The 21,246-nt window shown below is 43.7% G+C and overlaps 1 protein-coding gene across 3 annotated transcripts in view; it reads left to right on the top strand.

The window, feature by feature from the left end:
* The first annotated feature begins 2,311 nt into the window (after positions 1-2,311).
* Positions 2,312-21,246, top strand: part of ERICH2 (glutamate rich 2) — a 37,963-nt gene continuing 19,028 nt past the window's right edge. The window contains exons 1-5 of one of the 3 annotated variants that reach the window (XM_051849446.2): positions 2,312-2,537; positions 11,748-11,792; positions 11,988-12,024; positions 15,324-15,419; positions 19,060-19,208. In XM_051849446.2, the coding sequence (XP_051705406.2) occupies positions 11,996-12,024; positions 15,324-15,419; positions 19,060-19,208 (274 nt within the window). In that variant the 5' untranslated portion in view covers positions 2,312-2,537; positions 11,748-11,792; positions 11,988-11,995. Of the gene's footprint in view, positions 2,538-11,747; positions 11,793-11,987; positions 12,025-15,323; positions 15,420-19,059; positions 19,209-20,079; positions 20,200-21,246 lie in introns of those variants that run through there. The other 2 variants (XM_008258724.4, XM_008258725.4) reach the window with 2 other exon arrangements.

The following is a 21,246-nucleotide window of genomic DNA, read 5'->3' as shown; positions in this document are numbered from 1 at the left end:
GTTGTTCCCCAATAAACCCTTTCCCTTACTCCGGTGTCCGGTGTGCTTTGTGATGGCTAACATTAAGATATAACAATCTGCAACAAGAATTTATCCAGGCTGGCGCTGTGCGTAGCAGGTAAATCCATCACCTGCAGTGTCGACATCCCATATGGGGGCTGGTTTGAGTCCTGGCTGCTCCACTTCCTTTCCAGCTCTCTGCTATGGCCTGGGAAAGCAGTAGAAGATGGCCCAAGTCCCTGGGCCCCTGCACCCGAGTGGGAGACCTGGAAGAAGCTCCTGGCTCCTGGCTTCAGATCGGTGCAGCTCTGGCCGTTGCAGCCATTTGGGGAGTGAATCAGTGGATAGAAGACTTTTCTCTCTCTCTGCCTCTGCTTCTCTGTAACTATGTATTTCAAATAAATAAATAAATCTTAAAAAAAAAGAATGTATCCATTAACACCATGGAGATTAATAAAGGTAGTTGTGATGAAGTGATTCCATATTTGTATGAGCCTTTGGCTTTTCCTTTTCACTTTGTTAGAACAAAACCTCACAGGATAGATCCTTTTGGTGATGTATTCCATGGCCTGATTGTGCAGGTCAGACAGAGCTAAACGGTGCATTGCTTGTGAGTATTACACAAATAACAACTTTCGCACAAAAGTTATGAATGATTTCTGAAACTATACAAATACGGATGAGATGGAATGCTTTTTTCATCAGCAGAGTATAACAGCCATCACCGGTTGGAATAAGCCCTGGGACAGGCATGGTGTTTAATCCTCAGAGCTGCCCTGAAATTAGGTACTTTGTTCACCTATGTATTATAGAAAAAGTAATATCAACGAAATACTGACCGACTGTCACTTGCCAGGGCCTGTGTCTACGGCTTTCCCTTTCTCTCGCCCACCTTCTGAGCTGCAGGAGCACACAGTGCACACATCCCACTCTGTACTTGAAGCCCCTGAGCCCCAGGGTAGAAGCCAGATCCCTCCCAGGACTCCCTCACATGGAGAATATAACTTTTATTCTCAGAAGCTATCAATCTGTTTGCCCCTTCTTTCAGTAACAATAGATAAAGAAGATTGAAAACTACATTTCACGATGGACTTGAATTCTTCTCTTGGAGAGGGGCTGGGAGGCAGAGACTAGGAAGACAAAGTTTAATCAGTCAGATCTGATGTTTTCTTACATTTCCTGGAGTAGAACAATGGGAAGAGGCAGTCAACTGTTACCTGTGTATCAGTGCTTAGCAAATTCAGCCAAGTAACGGTTGCAAGGTCGCTGATCAAGAAATAGAATGAATTTGTCTTGTTTGAATGAAAGTCTTCAAGCATAAGACATCAGCTATGCAAGGATGTTCCTGTAATAGAGGAGGTGGGGACTTGCTTATCCGACTAGGAATGGGTTTGTCAGTGACTTCATTAAGTTGTTTTAAAACATCCATTCTGGCATTTTTTCTTTGCCTCCCTCAATCACCCATGGCTCACAGGAGATTTAGAGAGCGAATGTGAACAGATGATTAAGAGAATTTCAAAATAACTCAGTCTCTCTACAAACTCTCGGTTCCTTCATGACCCAACTATTTTTATTGCATTCTTAATAAGCATTGTCAGAGCTTTACATTTTTTATTTGAAGTTCACATCGCTTCTCAGCCTTTTGGCTAAGATCAAGTGTGTGAAGTTCACAACCAACTACCAAGGTACACATTCCCAGAGGGAACCTAACACCAGAGGCTAAATAGCGATTATTATATGATTATACTCGAAATTCAAATCCAGATTTGATTCAAATTCTCTCGCTTCTTTCAAAAGGCGTTGCTGAGCCAAGTGGAGGCCAGGAGCCAGGAACACCATCCGGGTGCGCCCCGTCGGGGGCAGAGGCCCAAGGGCTAGATCATTAACCGCTGCCTTCCAGGACGCTGGAGCCGGCGTGGAGACGGGACCAGATCCAGCGCACTCAGTGCCTCAGGGCGGCTTAACCCGAAGCCCCACAGCGCCTGCCCCAATCAGGACTTCTTTTACTCCACAAAGTTAAAACATCGACGGGGCCACCCTGCCTCTTTCTCTTTACCCTCTAGAATCAGGATCGCATATGGACACCTGGCACGTGCGCGGGTCTGTCCCCGGGTGAGCGCACCCGACGTGCCGCGGGGCGAAACCCCAGGACTGGGGTGCTGTTGGAGGAAGGGACTGTCCACCTCGCCCCTTCGGTGGCTCTCCGAGCTAGCCCCGCCCCCGGCCCCGCCCCACTCCGCGGCCTCTACTCCCGGCCCCTCCCCCGGCTTCCGCCGCGCGGCGTCCAATCTCCATAGCGACGCGGCGTCTCAGGCCGCGCGCTCCAGAACGCTCGAGGGCCGGGCCGGGCTGGCTTTTGGTGTCCGCACTTCGCGCGTCGGCTCCGGAAGGCTCCCAGCGGCTGAGAGGCTCGGTGCACAGCCGTACCCAGCCGGCACTCCGGACGACCGCAGACCCTGCGCCTGAACCCGCAAACTTCTGTGCTCCTCCAGCTTCGGGCTCGGGGGCCCACGGCTGCCGAGGCGCCGTCTTAGAAGGTAGGACCCGCGCGGCCACGGGTGTGCCTGACTCTCGGCTTCACCTTCCCGATGGAGGTGGGCACCCAGGGAGCGGCGTTTGTGGCTGCGAAGGTGCGGGTGATAACTGGGCGGCACCACCATTTTTCCACCTGACTGGCACGAGCCACACCGCCCCCGTCCCAATGCAAATAGTCACATTCCACTCAGGGCTTCTGGTTCCCACTTCTGGACAAAGGGCGAGCACCCGCTGGCTGCAGTTGAGACGTCACTGCTCGCTTAGCCGTAAAAATTTCGGTGGAATTTGTATATATCACTTAGCTTCCAGCATTTTGCTTTCATCTCCGGTAAAATGGGGAGTTCTGATAAACGGATCACCTCTAAGGTCCAGCCTGGGTGGAATTTGACTTGAGACTTCTAAAATCAAGATATTATGGACTTCTGCCTATTCAAACTACTCCTCCCCGCGCCCCTTAAAGTAACGCCAAGGCTCCATGAGCAATTAAATTCCCGGTTGGCATAGGTAAATTGGCTGAATCTGTTCTCACTCCAGGAGCGCTCCTAGAAGTTGCTTAAATCCGAAAAGACACTGAAAACGTGTTTTGTTTCATTCTCCTAAAAAAAAAAATACAGCGATCCCCAAATCCAATTTGTTAACTTTTTTTCCTTGCTAATCGGAGTTGTTTTCCAATCTCCGGAAAAGAACAACAGCGCTACTTGTTAAGTGTGGAGTTTACCAGAGCCAAATGCGCACCTTCGCAAGGATTCCTCGCACCTGCTCCAGAATTCTACAGCTTCCTACCCTGTCCCAGCACTCAGCCAGAGTCCTCTCAGGGCCTTCCACCCCTCCTCTGCCCCACAGTCTCATTGGCGCCCTTGGAACTGGCTTCTTTTGTCGGAGTACACCTTCAGCACTGGCCTTGATAGATGGTCATAACCAGGGTCACAGCCGCAGCGGCAGGAGGAGGAGTTGTGGCCATTGTAACTCTGGTAGGACATAAGTGTGCTCCTGTTACTATTAGCTACTATGAGCTCTGTGAAGCAGGTGGTATCTTTATCATCACTTTATAGGTGAAGAATGGACTCACTGAGAGGTTAAGCAACTGGCCCAAGATCACACAATTAGCTGGGATCTGAACATAGACAATCTGACTCCAAAGTCTGGGCTTCTGGCACTATATTATCATATAAAGGAAACATACAATATTTATTTGCATTTAGCTCCTTTAAAAATGAATGTAATGAGTCATCATTGAAACCCATTTTGTACACGTATTTCCTGCAGTAAGCTCCTTGAGGATGGTCCCTGATCATCGTCTCTCCTTCCCACCTGAGCATGTGGCTGTCTCTTCATTTATGCTTCGCCTATCACAATATAAGGTGTTTATAAGCAGGATGAAGAAAAGCTATGTTATGTTCTCCAATATTGCAACGGAAACCTAAAAAAATGATATATTTTGAAATCTGGACTAGTTGTTTGGCTTTTTGTTTTGTTTTCAGGTTTTTTTTTTTTTTGTTTGTTTGTTTGTTTTTTTGGTGAGAGAGAGGAGGGCTCTCCTTTGCTGGTTCACTCCTCCAATGCCTGCAATGGCTGGGACTGGAGCCCTGCCATGTCTTCCACATGGATGGAAGGAACCTGGTTACTTGAGCCATGGTTGCTGCTGCCTCCCTGGGTCTGCACTGGCAGGAAGTTAGAATCAGGAGCAGGAACTGGGGATGGAACCCAGGTACTCTAACATGGGACGAAGGTAACCTAACTGGCATCCTGTTAGGCCAAACACCTTCCCCTGAAATCTGAATTTTAAATATTGATAGCTCATTGTATTAAAGGTTATTTGGTCTATATAGTCCTAATAAAATCTGTTTGGCCCTACTGACTGCTAGGTAATGAACATGTACATAAATGAATGAGTATATCAGAGGTGGGATTTTTTTTTATTGATTTGATTTATTTGGAAGTCAGTTACACACACACACACACACACACACACACACACACAGAGGTCTTCCATCTGCTGGTTTACTCCCCGATTGGCTGCAATGGCCAGAGCTGCAGCGATCCAAAGCCAGGAGCCAGGAACTTCCTCCAGGTCTTCCACGCAGGTGCAGGGACCCAAGGACTTGGGCTGTCCTCTACTGCTTTCCCAGGTCACAGCAGAGATCAGAAGTAGATCGGAACTGGAGTAGCTGGGACTAGAACGAGCACCCACATGGTGTGCCGGCACTGCAGGCAATGGCCCTACCTGCTATGCCACAGCGCAGGCCCCTCAGAGGATTTAATTCTATTTTAAGTACTACATCTTAAAACTCTGGGGTGTGTACATTTTGAATTAATCACAGTTCAGTGCTCAAAAGCTACCATATTGGAAACTCTAGGCACTGGAGATATGTAACTCCATCTAGTAAGGAAGGCGGGCAAAGAATGAGTGAATGAAATTATCATATTATATTTGACCTCATAGGAGGCCTCCATTTTTCTTAAGATGGCTTGAGTTGATCTGTTCTTTGTACCCCCACCCCAAATAGCTGAACTCAGGAGGCCCTTGACTGGGCTTTGGGGTTAAGAAAGAAATTATTATTATTTTTTTTGACAGGCAGAGAGGACAGTGAGAGAGAGAGACAGAGAGAAAGGTCTTCCTTTGCCGTTGGTTCACCCCTCAATGGCTGCCGCGGCCAGTGCACTGCAGCCGGCGCACTGCGCTGATCCGATGGCAGGAGCCAGGTGCTTCTCCTAGTCTCCCATGGGGTGCAGGACCCAAGCACTTGGGCCATCCTCCACTGCACTCCTGGGCCACAGCAGAGAGCTGGACTGGAAGAGGAGCAACTGGGACAGAACTGGCGCCCCAACTGGGACTAGAACCCGGTGTGCCGGCGCTGCTAGGCGGAGGATTAGCCTAGTGAGCCGTGGTGCCGGCAGAAATTATTTTTCCCTAGGGGCTGGAATTATATCACATGAAACCTAGGAATTTCTGGAAGCCACATTTTCACCATGTGTAGAAAATCTGTCTGCAGTGAGAGAGAAGAGTAAGCGCCACACGTGAGGAGAAGCATGATGAGGCAGGAACAGGCCCCTGAGCCCTGGAACTCGACCCGATCCACTGCTCTCGGCCCTCCACACAGCTTGGGAGTCCAGTGAGTCAGCAGCGCGTTCCACACTGGATCTTAGCCAAAAGGCTGAGAAGCGATAGCAGCACATTCCTTCTTTGCCTATGCCTGGTGTGGTTTCTGTGTCTTGCAAGCAAGAACACAGAGCAGTACAGCTAAGAACCCAAGAGCCCAGCCCATTCTCCTAGGAGGAGCCCTTCCTGACCTCTACCCAGCTGTGCCCCAACCCCAAGTTCGTTTTTATTTATAGAACACACAGAATATTTTCAAACATATATATGCATGTAATTATACCTTTACAAATCATCTTGCTGTATACATATTTAATGATATAATCCATCTTCTGGGTAATATTACCCATGCTTCTATGTAAGTATGTGAGTATTTCCTTTTTTCTTATAAAACAAGTATCTCTGCTTTCCCCCAACTCTTTTCTCAGAGTCCCCCCTCCCAATTCTGTGAGCCTTTCTTTTTGCCTATTAGAGCACTTTAAGCCAATCAAGTTACTTTATAATATTCCAGCGGTTTTGTTCATTCAGTCGCTGTCTGAATACCTTTAAGTTTATACACGACCCAGACTCATGAGTAAGAAGCCATGTCTGCTCTGACGAAGCTTTCATCGTTCCAGCCCTCCGCAGTTACTCGTCTACATGTGTCTTACATGTATTTCCTTGCCTGCTGCTTTTCTGCACCTGCTTCTTAAGAGTTTCCCAGGATTCTGTGCTCAGCCTTGTCTTATTTGAATATGGGCAGTTCCATTGATTCTCAGGTTCTGTGTCGCTGTCCTGTACATCATCTTCTCTCTGGAGTTCTGCACTCCTCTTCCAATGAAATAGGACAACTTGCCGCTCCACCTCAGGATCTCCAGAAACAAACTCGTCCCCCAGAATGTGCTCCTCCTCTGGTACCCACATGCTCATCACCCAAGCTAGAATCATCAGTGGCGACAGTTGACACTGGAAATGTATGTCAGAACAAGTGAGAACAGCCGTTAACTGCCAGGTGCTAAGAATGTAGGACTTAACCAGGAGGCACTAAAGAATGAACCAAGGCTTTTAAGGGCTGAGCGCATGATTAAGTGTATCCTAGAAGAAATTCTTGGAGCTGGCATTGTGATGCTGCAGGTTAAGCCAACGTCTGCACCACTGACATCCTGCATGAGTACTGGTTCCAGTCCTGGCTGCTGTGTTTCTGATCTAGCTCCCTGCTGATGCACCTGAGGCTAAAGTACTTGAGCTTATGCCGCCCATAGGGGAAACACAGATGGAGTTCCTGGCTCCTGGCTTTTGCCTGACCTAGCCCTAACCAGTGTAGCCATTTGGGGAGTAAACAAGGAAATAGAAGTCTCTCTCTCTCTCTCTCTCTCTCTCTCTCTCTCTCTCTCTCTCCACCTCTCTCCCCTCTCTCTCTTTTCCCTCTCTTTCTCCCTTTTCCTTCTTCTCTGTAACCCTGCTTTTCAAAAAAATAAATAAATAAAAAGGAAGAAGGGATTTCTGTGGGGGATAAACCTAAGAGAACAGGATGGAAGGAGACTGAGAGGCTACTGGAATAGATCAGAGCAGGAGTTGGCAAATTACAGCCTATGGGCCAAGCATGACTCACCACCTACATTTGTAAATGAAGTTTTATTGGAATGCAGACAGACACTCTCATTTTTTCCTAGATTGTCAATGATAGCTCTTAATTACAATGGCAAAATTTAGTTGTTTCCACAAAGACCGTCTGGCTCAGGAAGCCTAAAATATTTAGTATCTGGGCCTTTACAGAAGAATATTTACTATCTTCTAGTCCAGGAAAAAAATGATGATATACAGACTGGGGAGGTATGCTTTTCTTACCCCACTCCAGTGCTCCCCTGGCTCTCTATCTGACCTCTCTTTTCATGCCAAGTGGTTTGTTTTGTTCCAAGTTCAAGAGGCACAAATGGACATAAAGTTAGTCTTGCTCACATGTAAATCCCGCTGTTATCTCTTTTTGTTCCCCAGAGTCAACCAGTATTATTAGTTCTTTTCTGAAAGAAAGCGTTTCCTTTCAGATGGTTTTTATATATCGATAGTTATCTTTAAAGGTATATGGTCCATATACCAGCCAGTCCTCATTCTGCTCAGCTTACCTAATGTGCTGCTGTAACTTCACCCGCGTTCTAAGCGTTCTAAGTTACTGCCTTTTCCCTGGTGTCAGTGATCTTCCTCAGCAAGTTCAGTACTTTAGGTTTCTTTTGTTAATTAATTAAAAGCCCTCAGAGCGAGTCTGCTTCTCTCAGTCATGGGAAAGCCTCCTTTTGGTTGCCCTATGCACGCCTAGCCCTGTGTGAGGTCCCCCGCAGCTTGTCCTCCAGTACAACAGCAGGTGGTTTCCAGGGTCCCTCCCGTGTGCCAGGCTCTGGGCTAAACATTCTGCCCAGGTTGTGCCACTTAAGTCCTGTACTCAGTAAAGCAGGCACCACCGGGATCCCCATTTTTCAGATGGAAGAATGAAAGCTTCGAGAAGGTAAATAACTTGCCCAAGTCCACCCGGGCAGCAGCAGATGTGAATCCAGTTTGTATTACTCTGCTCTGCCTGCCGTGGAGTTCAGTGTTATAAAAGGAGATTAAATGGGCTCTTCCTGGGTAATAAATGATCAGGCTGGGCTCAGAAGTGGTGGGTCTCCATCAAAAGCCAGGACCCGCCTATCACAGATTTTTCCCTTCACCAGGTGAAAATGGGAGAGGAATTATATGCACTGATGTGTCAGTCCCGGTAACGGATGGAATGTTGCGATCCGTGAAGATCCTGGAGCTAAAATGGAGAGGAGGGCTCTAAATAGAAAGGTGATGCTCTCCTTAAGTGAGCGCCCACAGCACTGTGGGTGGAGCTGTGGAGGAGAAAAGCTCTCAGCAGGTTATCTTACACCCTTTGTTAAGGCCCCATTGAATTCACTATGGCCTTGTTCCTGCTTCCCAGTGCCCTGGAGAATTAGAGTAAAATCTTTCCTGTATCCACAGGATACAGGATCTTTTGGTTGCCCCAAAAGATGCCTTGCTTTTCTGATAGACTAAATGTAGCTCTCTCTGTGCCTCTCAGAAGGATAATCAAATTAATGACTTATGTAATACTTGGGTTGATCAGGGTTCCTCAGAAAGCAAAGCCTGAAGCAAGTTTCTGTACTACTGGTTTATTCAGGATGGCAAGTCAGTGGGTCTCACAAAAGGAACAAGAAGAGGTTTGGGGTGGGCATTTGGAGCAATGGGTCAGACTTCAGCCAACCTTATCTTGTATCACCTGAGAGCCTGGATTTGAGTCCCAGCTCTGCTCCCATTTCCAGCTAATGCACACCCTGGGAGGGAGCCAGTGATGGCTCAAGGACTTGGGTCCCCATGACCCATGTGGGAGACCAGGATTGAATTCTGGGCTCCCTGGCCTAGTCCCTGCTGTTGCAGGCATTTGGGAAGTGAACCAGCAGATAGAAGGTCTCTCTCACTCCCTATCTCTGTGAATCTCTCTGTCTCACATATAAAATGAAAATAGATAACAATTTTAAAAACTTAATATAAAATAATAAAAGCTACTCTTATTGTTCATAGTTTTGGCTCTGAATTTTGTACTCTAGAAATTCCTGGGCATGTTATGATAAAAATAATTTTTTAAAATCTGGCTTGGGATGTAGGGATGAGTGTTAGATTATAGAACAAGTAGATTGTTACTTAGGAAAAATTGAAGTGTGGCCTCTTCTATATTTAAAAAGACCTTTAGAGTTTATTTTTCTGTTTACAATTGGAATGAATTGGAATAAATTACAATTGGAATTTTTCTGTTTACAATATGTAATGGGCTAAGTTATAGAAAATCAAACCTGATGCTAGGTAGCTTAGGAAGTAAAAACTCATAGAGAAAACAGTGTGGCTTATAAGTATTGATAAACACATAAGAAAACTTCAAAAGGTAAGAATTATTGTTTTAAATGTTTGTTTATTTTCATTTGCCTGAAAGAGCAAGAGACAGAGACAGAAAACAGAGAGCTTTCATCCCCTGGCTCACTCCCCAGAATCTGGCCCAGGCTGAAGCTGGAGCCCAGAACTTGGGTGGCACATGGGTGGCAGGGACCCAAGCACTTGAGCCATCATCTGCTCCCTCCCGAGATGCACTAGCAGGAAGCTGGATTGGAAATGGAATAGCGGGACTTGAACTGACACTCTGATATGGGATATGGGTGTGCCAAGTAGCAGCTTAGCTTGGTGCATCACAGTGCCAGCCCCAAGAATTATATTTTAAATGTATCTTTGGGTAAACCAAAGGTCAATTTCTGTGTTTATTTAAATAATACTTTATTAAAATTATTATGTCTTGAAATATCATGGAGCAATGCCATGGTGTGCTGGCCCACATACACTCTAAAGGGTGTTCTTCATTAACACCAGTAAACTGGAACATGGCAGACAGTTTGATTTCCTTGTTCTGTTCTGTTCTGTTCTGTTGAAGTAGGTGAGAGAAATGGTGCTGTATAGGGAAACAGAGTGAGTGTGGTTTCTGGGGTCTGCTCAGTAGGAAAGGGGGGTCCTTAGCTTGCTGTTGGTTTTATTTGTATCTAGGTCTAAAGCCCAAGTTATATAAATCCAAAAGGATAACCAAGAATTAGAGGCATATTTTTACATGACTTTTTTCCCATGCGAAATTACTCCTATAACTCTGAATTTTTAAAGATCTATTTATTTGAAAGACAGGGCGGGGGAAGAGATCAGTCTTCCATCCAGTAGTACACTCCCCAAATCCGCCTAACAGCTAGGTCTGGACCAGGAACTCCATCCAAGTCTCTTGGTAAAAACTCAAGTACTTGAATCGTCAGCTGCTGCCTTCCAGGCACATTCACAGGAAGCTGGATCTGAGGCAGAGGCTGGACTGAATCCTAGACACTTGGATATTGAAGGCAGATGTGGTGTCCCAGGCTTAACCTGGGATACAGATGTGGTGTCCCGACTTAACCTGCTGTGCCACAATGCCTGCCCACCTACAGCTCTTTTTTAATAAACTCCCAGGGGAGATGATGAGAAAAGGAAGGGTTAATTTCTCTAGATTTTATTTTTAAATATAATCTCATGATCCAGAAGAATGAGGCTTTACAGTTAAGCTGGAAATAATGCTAATAATTAAAAAATACATATTAAAAATACTTAGTACCCTACTGATGACTGGGTTTCTGTTTCATTCATATTTTAAATTTATGTGAGCATTCAGAGACTGTTTAAAAAAGATTTATTTATTTATTTGAAACACAGAGTTACAGAGATGCAGAGAGAGAGTCTTCCATCCACTGGTTCACTCCCCAAATGGCTGCAATGGCTGGAACTGGGCCAGGCCAAAGCCAGCAGCCAGGGGCCTTCTCTGAGTCCCCAGTGTGGGTGCAGGGGCCCAGGGATCTGGACCATCTGCTGCTGCTTTCCCAGGCACATGAGCAGGGGAGCTGGATCAGAAGTGAAGCAGCCAGGATCCAAAGCAGCACCCACTGGCACTGCAGGCAGCGGCTTTACCCAATACACCACAGTGCCGGCCCCTCAGAGACTGTTTAAAAGAAAAAAATTATTTTATTTTATTTGAAAGGCAGAGAGAGACAGAAAGAGGTCTTCCATCTGCTGGTTCACTCCTCAAAAGGCCACAATGGCCAGGGCTGGGCCAGGAGAAAACCAGGAGCCCAGAGCTCTATCCAGGACTCCCGTGTGGGTGGCAGTGGCTGAAGCACTTGAGCCATCTTTCTGCTGCTTTCCCAGGTGCTTAGCAGGGAGTTGGATAGGAAGATGAGCAGCTGGGACTCAGAGCCATGCTCTAATATGGGATGTGGGCATTGCAAGCTGTCTTGGCCTGCGGTACCACACCACCAGCCCCTTCAGAGACTTATGAAGTAAATATTTTGGTTTCTTTTGCAGGAATTATTTAGACAAGATAGATGTTGTAAAACTATGAGCATATGACCAAATTTTTAAGGATGCTTTTGATCTTTTACTGTCATTTGTATATTTTTGAAATAATTGGCATTAGTATAAAATTACATTTTAGTCTAATGAATAGAAATATTTATACAAAGGTTATTATTTAAAGTACTTCAAACTGATGTCATAATGATAATGCTACTTTTTATTTATGCTTCTATTTTAGGCACCAAAAAATAGGGTGACAGATTGCTAGTGTTTGATGCAAACGGTGAGTGATTTGTTACATAGAATGTGTTTGTGCAAATATTAAGAATATGGGAATGGTTGAATGTGATTGAATGACTTAGCAATTAAATCCTTTATTAGTCTATATTTTTAAAAATCCTACATATTTACCAATTAGAAATTTGCTAGGAACATCTCTGTTGATGAAATACTGAGGATTCTTTTCCTTATTTTTCAGGAAAAGTGATGATTGAGCCAAATGAAGCAATGTCAGAGTAAGAGGATGTCTTTGAGCAGCTGATCCATCACATACCTTTTAGGCAATTAGAACTAGATAATGCAACCATTTGTCACCCAATTAAATTTGAAAGGCCAGAAATGCATGGATTAGCACTGTGGCTTGTGCTTCACTTAAAGCAATTGTTACATGGAAGATCATTTAAAATGAAAAATGAATTTTGATAAAAATGTAGAGGATTAGATAGCATTAACTTCTCCTTTTAATGCTTTAACACCATAAAGTCTATATTTTACATGTATAATAATTTTCATTGCTCATTCCTATTTCCCTTTGATACTTTTTTCTTCCAGAGTAGTTCTTTAAGTTGATATTTACTTTAAAATTAAACAAATTATTTGTTTACTATAACATAAACTGTTTCTACTAAATAAGGAAAACAATCATCTCAGCTAGTTGAAAAACTGATGTTAAAAAAAAATCACAATACTAGGGCACGCACTGTGGTGCAGTGGTTAAGATGCCTGTATCCTCCATCAGAGTACCTGAGTTCCTGTCCACCTCTGCTTCCAATCCAGCTTCCTGCTAATGTGCACCCTGGGAGGCAGCAGGTGATGGCTCAAGTAGTTGCCACTCATGTGAGAGACCCAGATTGAGTTCCAGGCTCCTGGAGGGCCCAGCCCCAGCTATTGTGGGCATTTGGGGAATGAACTAGTAGATGTAGGATCTCTCTCTCTCTCACCCTCTCTCTGTCACTCTGCCTTTCAAATATAAATAAGTAAATAAATTTTTAAAATGTCTTTTTTTAAAAAATTGCAGTACAATATCACTTTAGTAACTAAGTCATCAGTACCTGCTCTGTTCAAGGCATTGATTCTGATCATTCTTTACAGCCCTTTCTAATATGCTCATTTCTTAGCTTCTGAAAAAAAATTCCATTAGCCTGAAAAATTATAGATTGAAAGTTGATCATAAGACACAGTCATTCATAGGAATTATTGACAGATTGGTAGGTACCATTCCAATGGGATTCTTCTAGTCAAATTCTTATTATTTTTGTTTATTTTGAATACTATTGGCTGAAAAAATTCTACTTTATACAACTTATATACTAACTTTCATGCTTAAAGCTTAAACTGTCCCTTGGCTTTTGTCCTAAATTATAAATATTAAATATAAATATATAAATATACTATTTTTATGTTAAAGACATAAGCCCATCAGTGGTGGAGGATCAATATGTATTTCCATTTAAGGTTGCAACTAACGAGAAAAAAACCCTTTAAGTAGTCAATCTAATCTATGCATAATTAAATAATTATTACACAATTGAAAGCATATTTAAATCTCTAGGAAACGTTCCAAGAAATATGAGATGTAACTTTCAGTAATAATAATAATAATAATAATAGAAATCAATGGGTCCTTGGTGAAAATAAAGTATTGTATCCATAAGGAAGGCCTGATGTACACAGACTGTGATAAGTGATGTTGGAACTTAGAGCAAGGGCTAATCCACATCCTGAGGTTGATAAGCCCCAGGAATAAATCACTAACAGCCTGGGCCAAAATAAAAAAATGTAATGACTGCTTGTTTTCTTGATCTCAATAATAATTGCATCTGCCTATGAAACTACACTACTTTTTGCAGAGGCAAACACGATCAGGTTCTCCATAATTCCTTTGTACACAAGAGCAGGGTAGTTTGTCAGCTTAGGTGCCTTACCCAGAACTGCAAGTGAACAGAGCCAGGACTGAAAGAAAGGATCACATAGGAAATATTTAAAATCCTGGGGTCTTTTATTGAGGAAGAGAGTACTTCTCTACAAATTGGGTTAATTTTCTGAGCATGATTTCCACTCCACTGCATTGCTAACTGGTAAGTGGGGGTTTGCCAAAAGGTGCTATCCCGACTGGGTCAGGGGAAGTCGGAAGTTTTCTTTCTCTTTCTCCAGCAGTGCTTTCCCCTAATCTTCTGATTCTTCCCTGTGGGCCCAGCACAGGGGTGTGGTTTCCATAAACCAGGAGTTTCAGATGTCTGTGACCACAGAGCCCACTTTTATCATTTCCATTTTGCTCCCATGAATCCCTTGTATGAAAAATTTTATCTACCCAACAGATGCTGGTTTAAATGACAAAATATTTTCAACAGTAAAAATAACTGTATTTTGAATTCCGGACAGAGTTTTCTAGATCTTGAATCTCTGGTCTGTTGGGTTTTGAGGTTGTTGTTTGTTGTTGTTTTGAAATGGAAAGCTCCCATCTGCTAAGTCATTCTTCACATGCCTGCCATGACTGGGACTGGCCAACCCCGTAGCTGGAACTCGGTCTGGGTTCTCACACGTGTGGTAGGCACCCAACTACTTTAGCCGTTACTACTGCCTCCGAGGCTGTGCATTAGCGGAAGCTGAAATGGGGAGCAGAGTGGCCCAAGTGTCATCTGAACCCTTGGGTCAAATGCCTACTCCAGGCCAGCGCCGTGGCTCACTTGGCTAATTCTCCACCTGCGGCACCAGCACCCCGGGTTCTAGTCCCAGTTAGGGTGCTGGATTCTGTCCCGGTTGCTCCTCTTCCAGCCCAGCTCTCTGCTGTGGCCCGCGAAGGCAGTGGAGGATGGCCCAGGTGCTTGGGCCCTGCACCCACATGGGAGACCAGGAGAAGTGCCTGGCTCCTGGCTTCTGGCTTCGGGTCAGCGCAGCGCGCCGGCCTTAGCAGCTATTTGGGGGGTGAACCAACGGAAGGAAGACCTTTCTCTCTGTCTCTCTCTCTAACTCTGCCTGTCCAAACAAAAAATGCCTACTCCAGATCTGTTGTTTTCTTTGGTCAAACTCTCAAGGACACTGAGAAGTATGAGTGGGAACTGAAGCAAATCCACAGCATTCAACTCTAGAACTGAGCTTGAAAAAATTCTGTCTTGGGGCCGGCACCATGGCTCACTTGGTTAATCCTCTGCCTGCAGCGCTGGCATCCCATATGGGCACCAGGTTCTAGTCCTGGTTGCTCCTCTTTCAGTCCAGCTCTCTGCTGTGGCCCGGGAAGGCAGTGGAGGATGACCCAAGTGCTTGGGCCCTGTACCCGCATGGGAGACCAGGAAGAAGCACCTGGCTCCTGGCTTCAGCCCGGCGCAGGGCTGGCCATTTGGGGAGTGAACCAACAGAAGGAAGACCTTTCTCTCTGTCTCTCTCTCACTGTCTATGACTCTACCTGTCAAATAAAAAAGAAAAAGAAAAAATTCTGTCTTATAGTTTTTTATTATGTAATCACGTTTTTATAAACTTTTTCAAAATGAATGACAAGTTTTTTTTTTGTTGTTGTTGTTGTTCCTGTTTTCACAAGTAAACACCTCTTCAGATCCAAACCAAGATTTGCAAGAAAATGTTATACCTCACCAACACAAGTCTCTCTCAGTGTAGCTAAGACATTCTCAGGAAAGTAAGTTTTTTATTGAATTTTGTTTTTATGCCCATGTATGATAAATATAAATCATCTTAAAGCAAAGTTTAAAGTATAAATCTCCTAAAAAGCTGCTAATTCTAATAGAAATTTGGGGGATTTCCTAAATATGACTAATACTCTTAACACACTAAGAAAAAAAATCCTAAAACCTATGTTTATCCATTCTTTAGTGTAAATATGTTCCAATGAAATGGCTAACATGACCTGAGTTTGTAACTTTAGTAACTACTTTTTTTTTTTTTTAAAGATTTATTTTATTTATTTGAAAGACAGAGTTACATAGCAAGGTAGAGCCAAGGGGTAGGGGTTGGTCTTCCATCTGCTGGTTCACTCCCCAGATGACCACAATGGCCAGAGCTGAGCTGATCCAAAGCCAGGAGCTTCTTCGGGTCTCCCTCACAGGTGCGGGGACTTGGGCCATCCTCTACTGTTTTCCCAGGCCATAGCAGAGAGCCGGATCAGAAGTGGAGCAGCCAGGACACAAACCAGCACCCATGTGGGATACCGGTGCTGTAAGCCATGGCTTTAACCTGCTGCACCACAGCGCCAGCCCTTTTAGTAAGTACTAAATTAAATACATTCCATTTCCAAAGGACATTATTATATAAAGCAAGATTTGAATTTTTCTTGGTTGTAACTGTATTTAACTTAAAGCTAATGAAAACAAATCTTTTAAAGTGGACTAGTGGGGCCGGTGCCGTGGCCCACTAGGCTAATCCTCTGCCTTGTGGCGCCGGCACACCGGGTTCTAGTCCTGGTCGGGGCGCTGGATTCTGTCCTGGTTGCCCCTCTTCCAGGCCAGCTCTCTGCTATGGCCTGGGAAGGCAGTGGAGGATGGCCCAAGTGCTTGGGCCCTGCACCCCATGGGAGACCAGGAGAAGCACCTGGCTCCTGTCTTTGGATCAGTGCGGTGCACCAGCTGCAGTGCGGCGGCCATTGGAGGGTGAACCAACGGCAAAGGAAGACCTTTCTCTCTGTCTCTCTCTCTCTCTTCTGTCCACTCTGCCTGTCAAAAAAAAAAAAAAAGTGGACTAGTTATGTTTTTCCTGAAAGGTTGGAGGCCTTACTGCCGTAAATCATATCACTTTCTCAAATGGAAATTATGAGATTTTAGTTGAAGAGAAAATTTAACTTGGAACCTCTGATCCTCTGAAACTTTATATAAGAATGACTACAAAAAAGAAGCAAATAGGAATGTTTTTTCCCTGCTAAATTCATGATTTGGAGCCTGGCACTGTGGCACAGCAGATTAAACCACAGCCTATAGTGCCGGCATCCCATGTGGGAGCTGGTTCTAGTCCTAGCTACTGGGCCTCCAATCCAGGTCCCTGCTAATGTGCCTGGGAAGGCAGCAGAGGATGACTCAAGTGATTGGGCCCCTGCCACTCATATGGGAGACCTGAATGAAGATCCTAGCTCCTGGCTTCAGCCCGACTCATCCCAGGCCAAAGCAGCCATTTGGGGAGTAAACCAGTGGATGGAAGATCTCTCTCTGTTTCTTTCTGTCTGTAAAATAATCTGCCTTTCAAATAAATAAATCTTTAATTTAAAAAAATTCCTGGGGCCAGTGCCGTGGCTCACTTGGCTAATCCTCCGCCTGCGGCTCTGGCATCCCATATGGGCGCTGGGTTCTAGTTGCTCCTCTTCCAGTCCAGCTCTCTGCTGTGGCCCGGGAGGGCAGTGGAGGATGGCCCAGGTGATTGGGTGCCTGCACCCATGTGGGAGACCACCTGGCTCCTGGCTTCAGATCAGCGCAGCACACTGGCCATGGCGGCCGTTTGCGGGGGAACCAACAGAAGGAAGACCTTTGTCTCTCTCACTGTCTAACTCTACCTGTCAAATAAGTTAAAAAAAAAAAATCCTAATTTGGTCAAGTGTTGTTTAGGTATTTTTCTTGCATGATCACTGCTTCCAAGTGGTAACGTTCCATTTATCCTCAGGCTGTTGAGTATTGTTGGATACCTCCATGTGTATTTCACTAAGATTATAAAAGGCATTTCCAAATACATACATACTCAGAACTGTACTTGCTAAATTCCCTTCCTTAAGGATATAAATATATAAGTTCCATATTTTATAGATTCTAAAGCACACTTTTTTCATACTTTAACATCTTACAATTGATGTGCTTTTATATTTGACAGTTTTTTCTTAGTGATACATAAATGGTATACCTTATAATGAATGGCTGTTATCTTAGATTCAATGAAATATTGTAATTCAGACTGGAATAGCATCAAAGCCCTTAATACCTACATTCAAAAGTAGACATTTAAATTCTGGTAGTCACTTGTATAGTGACCTTTTGCCTAACAGGAATCTCACATGCTGGACAGTGAATATTTCAGTAACTTCTCAGCTCCTCCTTTTCGTAACTTCTCAGCATCCTCTTGGATGCTTGCTTTCACAATGGGAAAAGCAGTAGGCAAAAGTAGAACAAATGTTGATCATTGCTGTGCATTTTTCATTTCCAGAGAGGGTTTCGCTTTAGTTGTGTTTACTGGGGATGCAAAGATTCCATTCCCTCCTGTAATGTTAAGAATTTCACAAGCTGGGCAACCTGTTTGCTACAGGGGACAAGCCCACTAGCTTAACTGACAGTGTTCTGGATTCACAATCCAGTGGGGAAAAAACAGAACCCCCATAACTCTGGGGGAAATACAGTACTCGATACCTTGTTACATCTTTCCATGCAAACTGGAGGTTGAATAAAAAAAGAAAAAAAAATTTGTGAAGGAAACATATTGGTAGAGTCTTAAGACCTCAAAAAAGAGACTTGGGGTTATTTTCCACAAGCATAGGTACCTGTCTTTGTAAACAGAATACCATACAAGTCTCAGTGCTTTGTTTCAGTCTTGAAAACTAAAAGAGAAAGTTAACCCAATTGAAGTTTAGCTCCTTAATACAAAAGGCTACTTTAGGGCCTAATATGTAGCAGTGTGTAGGCATCTCATAACAGAATACCAGTTCGAGTCCCAGTTGTTGCACTTCCAATCCAGCTCCCTACTAATGAGCCTGGGAAGGCAGCAGATGAAGTGCTGGGGCCCCTACCACACACATGGGAGACTTGGATGGATTCCTGGCTCCTGACTTCTGTGTGGCACAGTTGTAACCATTTGAGGAGTGAAGATCTGTGTGTATGGGTGTGTTTCTTCCTCTCTGCCACTCTGCATTTCCAAAACAAGGCTATATTATGATTAAGGGTTAACATTAATGTTGGACTCTCTCCATAAGTAAAGCAAATATTTAGCAATGACAGGAATCCATTCAAACCTAAAAAATCTCGACTAATTTCCTTAAATAGTTTTTTCATTGTATCACAATCATGTACTAAAGGTACTTATATAACTGATTGCTTATGTGCTCTATATTAAAGAACTCTGAAAAGACTCTAAGAATGATATACAACAAACGTCAAGTAGAAGTAGAATTTTAATCATCAGCACAAATTATTTGTAATGTTCTCCACAAAGAAGCTATGTTTTAGTCATTGTATTGTTGGCATATTAAATTGTGTGTTTGTATCAAAAATAGTGTATGTGTTTGTGAACCCATAGAAAGCATCAAACAATTTTAACCTAAGAAGGTATTTTTTCATTATATTCTTAATCCTTAGGAAAGAAGTCTCTTCCAAGATCACTGAAAATAAAGTTTCCTTAGAGCATTCTGGAAAAAGAGTATCTTCAAAGGGTATTAAAAATAAAGATACCGTAACAAGTCTTCAATCTGACCTATGGTCCTCTTCCTTCTTAAAAGAAAGCACAGGTAATAACATTTGTTTTATGAATTGAGTAACTGTGGCTTCTAATTCAGCCTCCTTTTCTGCAGCCTTTGGGAGCTGACAACTCGAAGTCTGGAGCAAGTCTTGGGAGTCAGTTTTTCAAATCGTGTACTGACTGGTGATTCTGATACAGTCAGGGGTAGGATCCTTGAGTATACATTACATAAGATGACAATGATAGGGCTTAAATCTTAGAATGAATTCACATACCCGTGAAAGCATTAACCAATTCCATTCATTTAACAAATGTTGAAAACCAGTGTGCCAGAAGCTGTAGATAAAATAGCAAAATAAAACTTCTTGCTGTTATAAAATTAATATTCTAGTGAGAGACAGCCAGCTATTTAAAATAAAACACATAGAGCAGATGTTTGGTGCAGTGGTCAGGTTGTCATTTAGGATGCCCACATCCCTGTCTGAGTGCCTGGATTTGAGTCCTGGCTCTGCTTCTCACCTAGCTTCCTGTTAATAACAAACATCCTGGGATGCAGTATGTGATGCCTCAAATCCTTGGGTCCCTGTCGCCCACATGGGAGACCTGGATTGAGTTCCAGCCCCTTGCTTGGCCTGGCCCAGCCATGGCTATTGCAGTCATTTGAGGAGTGAACCAGTAAATGGAAAGTATCTGTCTCTGTCTCTTTCTCTCTCTCTCTTCCCCCCTCTCTGCATTTCATATAAATAAGATCATTTTTAAAATGTAAAAACAAGATAATTTTAGGTTGTGATAGGTGCTATAATGTAGGTAAACAGTACCTTTAGGGAGGACTATTCGATCTAGGCATCAGGAAATTCCCCTCATGAGGTTGGCTGTGAGTTGAACAAGACAGTTCCTATGACATCACAGGATGTCCTTAATTCCTTATTATGACCTTCCCCTGATGACATCAGTGTGGTGAGTTGGTGCAGAGGCTGGGTGCAGACTGGAAGATTAAGGTGGTTGTGAGCCAATGGAGACACTAAACGAGATAGATGCAGGTAGATGGAAGGCCTGAATAATCCAGCCGTTGCTCCTTAGGAAGGATTTGGTATCGCTTTTTAGGGTAGCATTTTTGCTTTAGTGTTAGTCTCTTCCCCCACCCCCTCTTTCTCTCAGCCTGTGTTTTCTTAGAACTGTCTTCTGTCTCTTTGGGTCTGTTTCTTAGCATTGTCTTATCTGGAACTCTCCTGGGCTTCCTCATATTATTCTTTCTAACACAAGCATCTATACATTATTTAGACTAGCTCATGGCCACACTCTCATCAAAGAGGGCATCGCACAAGACTTCTCAGGCACTCACAATCTTATGGGAAAGGGGTGGGTGTAATACAAGTTCAGTTTGAAACTGTAAAAGGTTTTTCTGAGACCAAAGGAGCTAGCAAGCTCACTTACAGTGTTTCCCAAGGAGATGATTTTAGGAGACACAGAGTTAAGCTTTAAAAATTATTTTAATGGTTTTATATGTGTATATGTATATATGTATTTAATGTATATTAGAAAAAATAATACAGAATGTAGTGGGGAATACAAACTCTGGGGTGGGCATCCCATAATGGAGTGCCTGGGTTCCAGTTCCAGCTCCATTTCTGGTTCTAGCTTCGTGCTAGTGCACACTGTGGGAGGCGGCAGCTTATGGCTCGAGTACTTAGGTCGGTCCCTGCTGCATATATTGGAGACTCAGATTGAGTTCCAAGTTTCTGGCTCCTGCCTGGCTTGGACCTGGGTGTTGTGCGCATTTTGGGAGTAAACCAGTGAATGGAAGATCTCTCTTTGTCTTTATGTTTCTCTGTCATTCAAATAAATAATTTTTAAAACAAATGGTTATGAATGGTTATGAACTTTAGAATTAAACTGACTCCCAAAGCTATTGCTTACTAGCTATGTGAAGCTGGGCAGATTATTTAACTTTTCTGTCTTTCCATTTCTACTTCTCTAAACGGGAATAAAAGCAGTACATACTCTACTTGGCTGTTGAGAGAACTAAGTGAGCCTATATATATATATATATATAGAGAGAGAGAGAGAGAGAGAGAGAGCTCAGAAGG

Source organism: Oryctolagus cuniculus, chromosome 3, assembly GCF_964237555.1.
Source record: "Oryctolagus cuniculus chromosome 3, mOryCun1.1, whole genome shotgun sequence".
Classification (NCBI taxonomy): Eukaryota; Metazoa; Chordata; class Mammalia; order Lagomorpha; family Leporidae; genus Oryctolagus; species Oryctolagus cuniculus.
The sequence above is the reverse complement of the archived record's forward strand: the minus strand, read 5'-3'. Positions and strand labels throughout refer to the sequence as shown.